General features: G+C 39.9%; 1 protein-coding gene across 1 annotated transcript in view; it reads left to right on the top strand.

The window, feature by feature from the left end:
• Positions 1-12,511, top strand: part of KCNH5 (potassium voltage-gated channel subfamily H member 5) — a 160,209-nt gene that overhangs the window by 108,833 nt on the left and 38,865 nt on the right. The window contains exon 9 of the mRNA XM_056347502.1: positions 10,515-10,767. Within this exon, the coding sequence (XP_056203477.1) occupies positions 10,515-10,767 (253 nt within the window). The remainder of the gene's footprint in view (positions 1-10,514; positions 10,768-12,511) is intronic.

Below are 12,511 nucleotides of genomic sequence, written 5' to 3'. Positions count from 1 at the left end.
CAATGATGATGCAGCTTGTTCAGATATGCCAAGATGAGGTCGCTACACTGAAAAATATAGTCTTGCATCATGCCAATGCAACAGCAGTTATCTTATTAATCATCTGCTGTGGAATATGGTTTACCATCACAAATACAACTATGTTAAGCAACAAAGATTTTGATTTCTTTGAATCTTGTGCTTCAGTATGCCACATTCTTTAATATGTTAACTTCTTATACACTAATACCCTAACTTCCCAATGCTGATTCATAGTGTTAAAAGTGAGCTTTTATGTTGTAAACTACTGTAAATGCATTCAGTCCTATTGTGTAATCTCAAAACCATGTGAAAATTCAACTTTCGTTTGCATTTATCTCCTTGCAGTTAAGCCAGATTCCTGTGTTATTCCACTACAGTTTCATTAAATTTTAATGATGCTTTGCAGTTAATTAGGAGAACCTATGCTTTAATTACTGAAATTTCCTTCCATAGTTTCCGCATGTCCGGTTTTATAGATTATAAAAATGCAGTTAGAGCCATAGTCTTCGACTCATGTTAAGCAGTGTTCTCTGGTCTGTAAGATAGTAGTGGCTGCTTAGCTAGATAATTAATACGGCTGTAAAATCTGTGACTTAGGTTTTTAACAATTTTCCCTTGGTAAAGACTTGCCTAAACTTAGGCCTGGATCCAAAACCTATTTAAAACAGTGGAAGGATTTCAGGAACCTCCGCATCTGGACATCTGTAGTTGCATCTAATCAAACTTCCCAGAAAAGTCCATGTTACAGAAGAACAGAGACAAGATAAACGTAAGAACTTGAGCACCGGTTTGAATATTTTGGTATTTTGTATCCCTTACAGCCTGCAAGTCTGCAAAAGCAACAGCACCAGCGGCCTGTAGTGCCCGCACTGAGCATCCCTGTGTCTGTACAAGTGTAAGGATCGGGCAGTTTGCTTTCAGCTGCAGAACCTTAGCCAAAGTCAGGATTTGTTTTGGCAAAGGGTGGAAAGCTGTGTCATAGCCAGGCAGCTTTCCTACCTTTGTCTCCACTCAGGAAGGTGTTTTGATGTGCTTCACCAAAACAAATGAGAAAACGTTGTAAATCCCAGCTGAAAAATTATAGAAACAGTGGTACAGTCCCAGAGACTAGCCATGTAGGGTGGATCGTGTCTCTTGCATTAGTTCCTTCATTACCCCTTCAAGCCCTGTTGTAAGACCCTCTGCATTTAAATTGAATCCTTCTGTACTAAGCCTAGAGCAGAAAATGGATGGCAGTGCACTGTAGGGACCTCCAAGGTACACAGGCTTAAGTCAGATTTATTACTGGTAGACACAGTGGGGCTAGTGGGGCTATATTGCACCTGCAGGTGAGCTGCTAAATCCAGAGAGTGCTCCAGCATAGGTTGGAATAGGGGATTATTATCCCAGGTCTTGAATTGCTTCTCTGCACTGCTTTGGCTGACAGCCTGGACGTGACCTTAGGGGTTTCTTCCAGTCTAGTTTTCAAAGCTCCAGTAATGCGATTCTGACCAGTCTGTTGTCTGGATATCTTTGCATCACATGATTTCCCATTCTGCATAATTTTTATGAACTTTTCAATAAGCTTCTTTTTATCTTGCAAAACACGTGTGCTCATGACACATGATAATTAGTGAGGAATTTCTCAACTTTTCAGTTTCCATCAGACAGCTCAGTTTCCATCATCCAAGGATGTTTTTCAACCTAACATACAGCATTACATCCTAAACTGTTCCAAATATATCTGCATTGTCACACTGGAATGTGTTTTGCAACATCATTTGCCACAAATTTGTAACACGTTTCATTCAGTCACTCAGCATGTTGAAATGGCTTTGTTTTGAAATCCAAATTCAAAGAACAAGAAGGTTAATGTACTAACAAAGAATGAAATTTCTTATATGAGTGTTACAGTAGGTTCCTATAGTGATGAACAATCCTAGCAATTTGGTGGAGTAAAAATAAACACGTGTGTGTGTTTGATAATTAAAGATTTTAATATGCTTGGAATTAAAATATAAGTTAATAACTTGATTGGAATTACTGCTGCTTAACCTGTGTAGATTTGTTGAGTCAGATCTCAAATATCTGTCCTTGAATGACACATTCAATGTGTAGTCCCAAAGAAGATCCTGACGAAAACTGGTAAGGATAAGTTCTTAGACAGTAACTGAAGGCAAAGTGGAGGACAGCATGGAGGAAATTAAATGAAGATCTAATCCCTGCTGCTCATGAGAGCAAGCTGCCCCAAACAGAATTTTGTCTTAAATTCCCAGTCTGTTGTCCTTGTATGTGTAAGAGGACTTGTTCTGTCACACTGAAGTGATGGTGCCTTAAGCACACAGTCCTGGCTTCCCGCTTCTCCTTAGGAATAGCTCATCTTCAAATCCTGTCTTCAAACCACAGCACTTCAGCCCGTCTCTGAGTGTTCACAAATAAGGAATTAACAATGACACTAAAAGCATTAGCATATTTATTATTATTACTTAAGGAGAAGCAAGTGGCCTCTGATCCATAATCTTAAATCACTTAAACATGAGAGCCCTCCTCTGACAGCTGGGATGATATATGTAATACATGCACATGGACTCATCTCCTGGTGTAACAGTGGCTCAAACAAGATGGATTTTTTTTTTTTATGTTTAATGCTACAGGTTTCAGGGTTATTAATCTAATAATGAGCAGAGCTAAAAACATTACAAAACTAAGAAGCCTTTGTATACTAAACAGTATTTCTCATCCAGCAGAACCTATTTTTTTGAGAGGCAGTACATTCTCTGTATATGACCATTTTTAAGCAGTTGAAAAAAATCCTTACAGTAATAATTTGATATATGAAACACACACTGAATTCAAGTCTCTTAGTTTTTATTGAAATCTCTAGGCAGCAAATGAAAAATTTATAGATATTAGCTTTTCTATAAGAAATAGGTCATTATACATGAAAGCAGAACAACCATTAACTAACGCGCAGATGTCTCAAGGTCTCATCTAATCATAATGTTCTGAAATGTCAGTAAAACCCAAAGATTTTCTCTTCTTGGCCTCTCTGCTGTTGTGTGGCTTAGGATTTGCTCAGAAAGCAATTAAATAAATGTCTATCATGTTTTAACAGTCGATTCCTTCAGAAATGCCATAGGTTGAAATAGAAAGAAAGGCGTCTATTTAGTCTCAACCTAAGCGTCAGTGGCGATTCGAATAATGAGAGCCAATTCCACATTGCAATGACTGAAATGGAAATCATGGGAAAATAACAACAGTATCAAAACTATTCACTGCTGGTCCACTAAGCTTTCATACAGGAGAGATGGGTTTATGGTAAATAGACAGAGGTTGTAACTTTATTAAACATTAATCTACAGAAGGACAGTGCAGTTTAGTTGTGTTGGCCGTTAATAAGATCTTCAAGAGCTGTAGTAATAATTATTGATACCCTGAGACAAACAGGGGACTCAGGCTGCCATTCCTACGGTGTACCATCACAGTCACATAGAGGTGTCTGTAAGTGCTGGCTGGATTTCCTCGTGGATGACCGGGGTAGAAGGCTTCCAAGCTTCGTGGCCAAAGAGAACTTCTACAAGGTTAGGTGTGTCAGCTACATACAATTCCCTGCTGAGGAGGGAAGGTAAAAATCGTTTGGACAAGTATTTTTGTTTCGTTGTAGAGGCGGGGTTGTTGGTCGTTCCTTGCAGATCGGGACGAGGTGAACAAGAAGTCTTCCCTCACCTCACAGAGCTGAGCTAGGACCAGGTACAGTTGCAATCCACGGTTCTTTGGAGAGTGGGATGCAGGAGATACGGTCAGGGTCTCACTGCCCTTCACATGGGTCCAAGAGCGAGGCCTGTGCACCAGTGGGGCTTTCTGTTTCACCTTTATGGATGGTATGGATTATTTACCTGCTGTATGCACTGTCTAGAGCCAGGAAAGATTATCCACAATTATCTCTGCCTCTTGGATATGTTCATCTTGGGATTGATATGGATTAAACTATGAACCTGTCATGCTTGAGGAGATGCCAGGGCTACGGAGCAGCTCATGAGCTTATTTCCTGGGGGAATAGTAAGTACCCGAGTGGATGGGTCGGGCATTTTCCTGCACGCTGCCACCAAGGGGATGGAGCTGACAGAGGGGCTGTCAGTTCCAAAGACCACATCTAGGGAAAGGTCTTCTCCAGATCTGTTTTCTTAATGCTTTCACCCTTGAATGTCTTTACGTAATGCTGCATGTTAGAAAATAAAGACACCTCCAGAAGAAGCACAAAAGCATTGATCGACTTCATTCTTCCAAGGGTGACCTTTGTGCCAGAAGTTGTCGCTCCAAAAAATGTTGACTTGAGAGATTCTTTGATGTATGCCATATTCTTTCTGATGTTTATTTTTCTTTTATCTAAAAAGTTGATTTTTAATGATAGAATTCCCTGTAGTCTGCTGTCCTTTGTCCCATAGGAAGGTCATGTAATGGTCGTGCTTGGGATAGTTATGATAGCAAAACTGAAAACAATAAAACCTTCAACTGTACAACCATTAGCCAACGTGGGATCTGCTCCTTTGAGTCATCGTTCAATCTTACTAGTGTGCCACACTTTTCAGTGCGTTAGACAAACCAGCAGGCCCCATGCTGGGGAACTACTTGATTCCTTAAAACACATGGTGATGCCGCTCATCTTCCCCTGGTTTTCAGACCCTTAGCCAGATTCTGCCTGTCTTGACAATGCTGAATTTAATGTAATCTAGAGGCAATTTCTAGGGATTTTTGAATGGCTCTAACACTTGTTACTCAGTTTAAAAAGTTATTTTTGTTACTATACCACTAGATCTAATCATTTTGATCGCTGGTTCAGCTCACGTATTGTTAATAATAAAATGAGCCAAACTCAGCCTATTAGACTTGATTTTCAGATCTTAATTTCTGAGTGTGTAAATCCAAGTGACCTTGGATTTTAGTGCAATTAAAGCAGAGCACACCATTGCTGCTGAAATTCAATTCTTAGTGCCAAGATACTCAGTGATATATTAAAGATTACCCTAATGCATGGAGGGTTAATAACTGCTCAGTTCCATACATCATCTTTGAGTTACTTAGAAAATTACCTGATTATTACAGGAAAACGCTCTGTGATTTGCCAATAAGTTGGGTTTTTACCTTTGTCTCTTTGGCCTCCGTCCAGTGCCAGATGTAACACTTTCAGCCAGGTCTGCAAAAGAATTCAACACTCAAATGAGCCAAATCCTTCTAAAAATCTAAATAACTTCGTCAGATGCCTGGAGGGTGTTGTGGTTTTTTTGAAAGAACTGACCTTGATTATGACTGCTGAACATGTCTGAAAATCCAGAGTGGCCTTTCTCCACAAAATAGAGCGAGTTATCTGTGGTTTATAACTGGTTAGAAGTTGGAGGAGTTTATTTTGTTTATTGTCAAAGCTTATACTTTTTAGTATCTCCAATATTTGTTACAGGTTTTCATTTAGGAAATAGTCCTTGTTATTCCATCACTAAGACTGTCTGAGCTCTCTCCTTGTGTATCAGTCAATATATCCCCTAGCTACAACCCCGAGAAAGTGAGAAGCCTGCATGCTGAAAGGGAATTGCAGACAGAATGTTCATGATTCACTGGCCTCTGCCCTTTTTGTTAACAAGTCTTAACAGATTCTGTAATATTTGCTAAGCCATCCAGTAGTGTTTTCCAGTTGAGATATTTTTTTTTATTATTTATTAAATACCCAATCCCATCCTAAAAGATATTTTTTGGACACACTCTTGATCTGTTCAGGTTTTGTTTTGATTCATTTGCTTTTCTTTGAGTTCTTTATAATCTCTGCTCTCTGTAGAGTTCTTCGAGCTGTTTGAGGGGCTTATCTTAAACTGCATGAGCATGCCAAGGAAATGGATGGGAGAGGAAAAAATTATCAGATGGAACCTCCCTGGGAACTTTATTCCCCCTATTAGAGATGTTGAGCTGAAAAGAGAGTGAGATGCTTTGTGCCAGTTCCCCATGAGTCATTCAGAGCTGGTTACTGCCTTTCTGAATCTCTAGCAGCAACCGCAAGCTTTTCACTCACCACCAGCACTTTACATATGCTATAGGGTACTCTAGAGATGACAGCGGCGCTGAATCTCTGCATTGGGTGTCGTTGTGTTGGGGTTTGTCTCAGCTGGGTGCCAGGTGATGATGGCAGAGCTCAGCAGTTGGCTTATACTGACTTTGAGGAGGTTTAATTTTCTGTGCAGAGAAGGGAAGCGATAAATGTTATTCTGTGCTTTACTTTCTCTCTCAGCTTTGTAGTGGTTCAGGTCTTTGTGGATACATGGATACTGTTCATGTGTGGCATGGAGCCTTGCTCCTTTGCTGGTAGAAACACAGCTTATACAGCCAGTGAAGATTTTCCTCTGGGTAGAATTTGTCTTTCTCCTCTGATTTTGCATTGAAGCATAGCAGGTTCTGCTCTTTCATGTTGCTTGGATGCATATGGGAAAGCTGACTGCGAAGTCTGTGGCTACAGATTTATTACGGAGCAACTTCTGTAGCGGTAGAAGCACCTGGTCCCTGCAGACTGCGTGCTCCAAGTAGTGTGCTCCAAACCCATCAGATAGTAAAGCATTGCAGTCAGCAGCCTTAATATCCTGTCTTGCTTATAAACTGCAGGTTTCACTGAGAAAGGTCTTGAGTCTCTAAGGAAATTTCCTCTTCAGAAATTTGTCTTGGTGGTTTTGATATGCTGCTGAAAGAATACACAGGCTAGAACAAATGTCCCAGCTGAACTTTGGTTCTAATAACAAGAGGTGTTGGAGGCATTTCCTTAACAGGGAAACAGCAGATTGAGTGTTACAGGATATCCTTTACCTTAAATTAAATTTCTCTTCTACACCCATGTGTGTGCATTTGTACAACATATGGACTCACATACAACCATGTTGCTACTAGTTTGTATCTTTTTAGTTGCATGCTGCCTTAAAAATGCTGAGATCTCAGTAAGAGCATTTCACAGTAAGAATGTTGAAGTCTTGTATTACCAATAAGGGATTGTTTTCAGAAGAATATCTGAATTTGAAGTACTCATTTTCTGCTCTTAGGATCTTTGGACTATTTATCATTAGCTTCCAAATGCTTCTGTGTGATCCTATATCACATTGTGTCTTTTATGGAAGCAGGAAAATTACTACATACTGTAATCTGTGTCACCAACAACACCTTTCTACAGTGCAACTAATAGAGTAGCTGGTGGCATCTGTGAGACTCCTTCTGAATTCATGATGTTGGTATTTGTAAACGCAAAAAGAAGTGCTGCAAAGTCAGGTTGGAGTTTATGAAGTCCTGTGCTTGGAGCATACAGTAAACACATAGCTGAAAATTAAGATTGTCTGTCTTTGCTCTTTTTTCCCCGACGTGCATCTACATTTATCTTTATCAGTCAAAGCTCCTTTGACAAATCTTTTAATATCAAGTATTTCTTTTAGTTGTCATCTGTTTCGTTTTCTGTTCTTAGTGCTTGCAGTGTAGCAGACAAGAAAATTGAAATAAAGAATATTTTCTCCTGGCTAACTCTTGGAGCGTTACTCCTTTACTGCTGTACTAGTTGATAAGGGATATCTCCATATATCTCCATACAGTAATGTGTCGTTAGGAGAATCACTTTATCATGACATCAGAAAATTCCTGAATTATGCTTTCTAAGACTGGCTTTTTCTGTGCAATGTAATTTTTTCTGTCTCTCCATATTAACAGTGTGTGATGATAGATATGTTTGTTGTGTCTGTACAAAGAGTAATGCATTGAGTGCTCACTTTTAATACTCTGTATTTAACTCTGTATTTGTGAGGAAACAGTATACTGCTTTGCATCCAAGTGGCGTTTATTCTTGAGGGACACAACTGATTTACACTCCAAAAAACAAAGGGTCCCGGAACATCTCCGAATCTACAGTAACAATCTCTGAAATAGTTTAACCCATTTTTCCCGCAGTTTGGAAGCTTAAAAGATAAAATTTGGAAATCAGTCATGTATGAATACACACATTTTTCTTAAGAGCAGTGTTTGAGGATTCATCGCTCATGGCCTTGTTAAGTCAAAAGCACTTGCATTACTGATAGTATTAAAGGGATCTAAAAAACTTTTAACCATGATTTAGGCCCAAGAGTAGATAAAAATGTTAAAAGTCATCAATCATGATAGGAAAGAAGGCAGGATTTTCCATAAAATTACTATTGAGAAGAAGAAAGATGGCATGTTTCTATTTTATTATAACAAAGACAAGCTTTCTGTTTGATCCAGAAGTAGGGCTGAGTTGAAACAATCACTCAAAAATAATTTTTGTTTTTTACCGGAAAAACTAAGGGGTGTCTATATTTCTAATGGCAAATGGAATGACTCAGGTAAGTATCAGTTTGTAAAATTGGCAGTTGCCCCTAATAAAATTATGGAAATGTGATATGGGATGTGGTCAACAGTGATTCAGACAAGACATTACTAAAGCAAATGATGGTTTATGGAGAATGTGTCTTGTCAAATGTGTTTAATACTAATTTTTATGATAAAACAACCTTATGCAGGGTATTTTAATGTGTTCTGTACAACATTTTGTTACAGAAAGATAGCATTAAGCCAAACTGACTTATTCTGTATTAAATGACATAAAAAGTAATTATCTGGTAGATCTGGGAAGGTTGTAGCAAGTGAGAAAATCTCATGCTATGGGAAAGCTGCCAAAGAGATACTGTGCTTCGTAGTGTTAGGCACAAGAAGCATCATCTCTCTTGTTTATTCAAGATGAGATTGAGAGATGACCTGGTCGTATTCTATAAACACCTACATGTGGAAGATTTTTCCAATGATTGCAGATCTTTTATCTGAGCAACATGAGATCCTCTGGCTCTTGGCTGACATTTTTTTTAAAAAATCAGTTCAGAAACAGCACGTGTTTTAAAAGAGAGAGTAGCTGTTGATTAGAATGACTACCCTGTATCATTTGGAAACATTAAATCAAGGCTATAATTTCACCAAGTATTCTGGGTTTGATATGAAAATTATAAGTGCAGGAGGTTAGTGCAGCTGGCTGCAGTAGCCCCTTCTAGCCTCAGGTTGTCATAGTACTGAGGATAGGAGAATAACTTCTACTTCACCTTTTTGCATTCATTATATCTTTGACTGCAAAGGAGCTCTGATCTATTGATACAAGAAATGGAATAAATGTTATTATTAAATTAGAAATTGTTGATTATTTTCCCATTCTACGCTTTAGGGCCTTTAGTAATACTGAACAGTAATATGTTTTATACCTCTTCTGCATTAAACAGAAATGAAAGTCGTGGCTTCACTTCAATATTAATATGACCGTTTGCCTCAAAGCTTAGGTAGGGTTACCAGAGTCTCCCCCGTTTGCTAATATTCAACAGTCAACACATTGACCCCATGTCCCTGTCTCTCACACTGCCTGCAGAGCCAGCTGCCAGATTAATTCTGTACAGTAAGAAATTAATCAGTACTATTGATCTGCAGCCTTCTTTGTATGAGACTTCCAGAGTGCTCTTAATCTCACGCCCTTTTCTGTTATTTATTATAGGAAAAGTTTAAAAGGTTTTACATGTTTCTCAGTGCAATTAGCTACCATGCATTTTAGGGTTCTAAGGACATTAGTGTGTCTGGGAGGATGTGCAAATATTAAACACATGGTTTACAAACCTAAGAAGACCCACAGGTTTTCACTTTCTTTCTTCAGGTGTATTTGTGTTACTGTTTCAATAGGGAAAGCTATTTAAGGTAAGAAATTAATTGAAGATCTTATTTAATTGATCCACTGTGAAGACATCTTCATTTTCACAGCGCAGTTTTTCACTCACCTTTACTTCACATTTCGTAAAGGTTTCATGTATTACTTTCTTTTTGCTCTGATCTCAAGATCTTTGGATTTTCTAGTCTGTAAGCCCTCCAGGGCAGGTTACTTATTGTATGTCTGTACGGCACTGAGAGTAAACCCTTGGTGTGTTTGGATACGTGTCGGTAAGTGGTCATCTACGTAAAGACTTTTGAAGACTAGGTTTTCTCGATGTGAGCAAAATGTGTTTTCTATTGTGAAATTTTCTATTGGTCCGTCTTTGCATGTCTTCAAGCTCCTTCAGCTCTGAGCGTCCGTTCTGTGCTCCTGCAGGGATTGAGCGTAGCAGCGGGCGGATAGTCTGGGCAACAAGTCTGGAGGGATATCCACAAACAGGACATAGTAGTGCCACCTGCAATTATGGAAAAAAAGTGTGAAAACTGCTAGGAATGAGAACAGTGTTACAGAATAGTCCCTTCTTCCACATGACCCTTTCAGCTGCAGTGAAAGCAGTAGATGGGTAGAGAAAGACTACCCCAATTCAAGATAAAATTCCCACCAGAAGCTTTATGAAATAACTGGATGGGTGGATTTTAAGATCCACCCAAGCAGATCTTAACGTCCATCCATTAAGTTATTTCATAAAGTGCGCGCTGGCCTGGTGTCATATTCCCAGCTGATTATTTTTCATCTTTCTTTTATTCAGGTTCTCTCAATTTGCCCAAAGGACATGAGAGCAGATATTTGTGTGCATCTAAACCGGAAAGTTTTTAATGAACACCCTGCCTTCCGGCTGGCTAGTGACGGCTGCCTGCGAGCCCTGGCTGTGGAGTTTCAGACGATCCATTGCGCCCCGGGGGACCTCATCTATCATGCTGGGGAAAGCGTTGATGCTCTTTGCTTTGTGGTCTCGGGATCCCTAGAAGTCATCCAGGACGACGAGGTGGTGGCTATTTTAGGTACTGTGATCTCTATTGAAATGCTGGTGGTTTGGATGTATTTACCTTCTGTTTAGCTTTGAATGTTAACTAGTCTTGCCTGCTGTCAGCTGGGACTACAGGATGCTAGTGGTTGTCATAAGATGGAGATGTTTTGTCTCCAGGGATACTACCCTAGAAGCAAACCGTTCATCTTTTATGCCATTGGGAATGCTCTTTCTGCCCAGTATGGCTCACTGGTCACAGTTACAGTGTCTCTGAGCAGAAGAGAATGGCATCTGTGTGCTTGACATCTCAAACAGCCTGGCAGAGGAAATGCACATTGTTTTGTATTAGTCTCTCAGGAGGATTTCCATATTAACCTTCACACAGAGATTTTCATTTGTCTGTATTCTAGCCCAGAATAACACCCGCAAACAGTCTCTACAAGGAAGCAAAACTGTTGCTTGTGGTGAACTGGCTTTACAGAAAATAGTCTGATCTGACTATGCAGAGATAGGGATGCACCATCTATTCTGCAACAGTCATGAGAAGTCTGAGTAATGGGGGAGCTCCAGTTAATCACCCCATTACCTCACAGTAATGTCTGGTTTGCCAGCAGTGGGTGGGAAAGAGCCTAATGCAGAGTCCTCAGTAACTCATATGGGGTTAGGAAGGGTATAGCAGATGGTGGGAATGAGCGGTCAGTACAGGTGTTGAGGCAGGAATCATCCTCAGAGGCAAAACATCGTAGAGAAAGAACAGGTGGTTCTGCATGAAAACCATCCAGAGTCTGTCTTGCCTGTTTAAAATAGACCCGTTTATTGTAGAACTTGTCTCCTGTTGAATATTGGCCATTTGCCTTCCCTTAACCTGGATCTGTGGCTCCCTTAGGGTAAACCCAGTGGGTGGCCTTGCCCTAGGGGACCTGTCACACCCCACTGAGGCTCTGTGCCGCTTCTTCCCTGTAAGGGTGGCTCCAGCAGGCTCCACGTATCTCCTGGGGATGATCACAGGGACATGAAGGTTACGCTTGGGAGTTGCACTGGCTTGTGGGAAGAGGACAGACATGGGGAGTCAATACTGGTCATGAATCAAGGCTTCAGCTCCTTCCTAGCTGGCAGCAAGGGGGAGGAGAGGAGAAACGAGGAAAAGTGTGTAGCTGAGGGAGACTCCTGATGTGTTACTGTACAAGCCTGTGTGCGTGTGTCCTGCACTGGGGTGGGACTGGGTAGTGTGCAGGTGTGTGGATGGGACTACATGGGGATGGCTCCCTGAGGGCATAACCCAGGTTTGGAGAGTATAAACTCAGGAAAATGCACATCCATGCTCTTTCAAAATACCTCTTGTAGCTTTCTGTATTCCAGTATATACTAAGGTTTTTAAAAGAGAGATTTAATGTAAGAATGAATCTGTTTCCATATTCAGGTGTGAAGTCATTATGGTGAAAGCTCCTAAATCTGCAGTTCCCATAGTAAAATATTCCTTGTATTTCAGCTCACTGGACCATTTCATTCTTATTATTAATCTCAGTGACGATATCTTATACTTGCTTACAGCTATTTAAAAAATAAAAGCTTTAAAAGCAGCAGCATTTAAACAAATAAATGGTTTTCTGGGTATTACAGTGAAACTAAGCAATAAATGTGTAATTTACTGAACTAGAAGCCATCACTAAATGGATTACATGCAAAACTTCATTGTATTTACTAATTAATATTGTTTTTGGAATGACAGTAAGATCTTTTTGTTTCTACCTTGTAGATATGTTATTCTCCATTTGGCT

This window comes from Falco biarmicus, chromosome 7, assembly GCF_023638135.1.
Source record: "Falco biarmicus isolate bFalBia1 chromosome 7, bFalBia1.pri, whole genome shotgun sequence".
NCBI lineage: Eukaryota > Metazoa > Chordata > Aves > Falconiformes > Falconidae > Falco > Falco biarmicus.
Note: the sequence above shows the minus strand (reverse complement) of the source record. Positions and strands in the feature narration are given on the sequence as shown.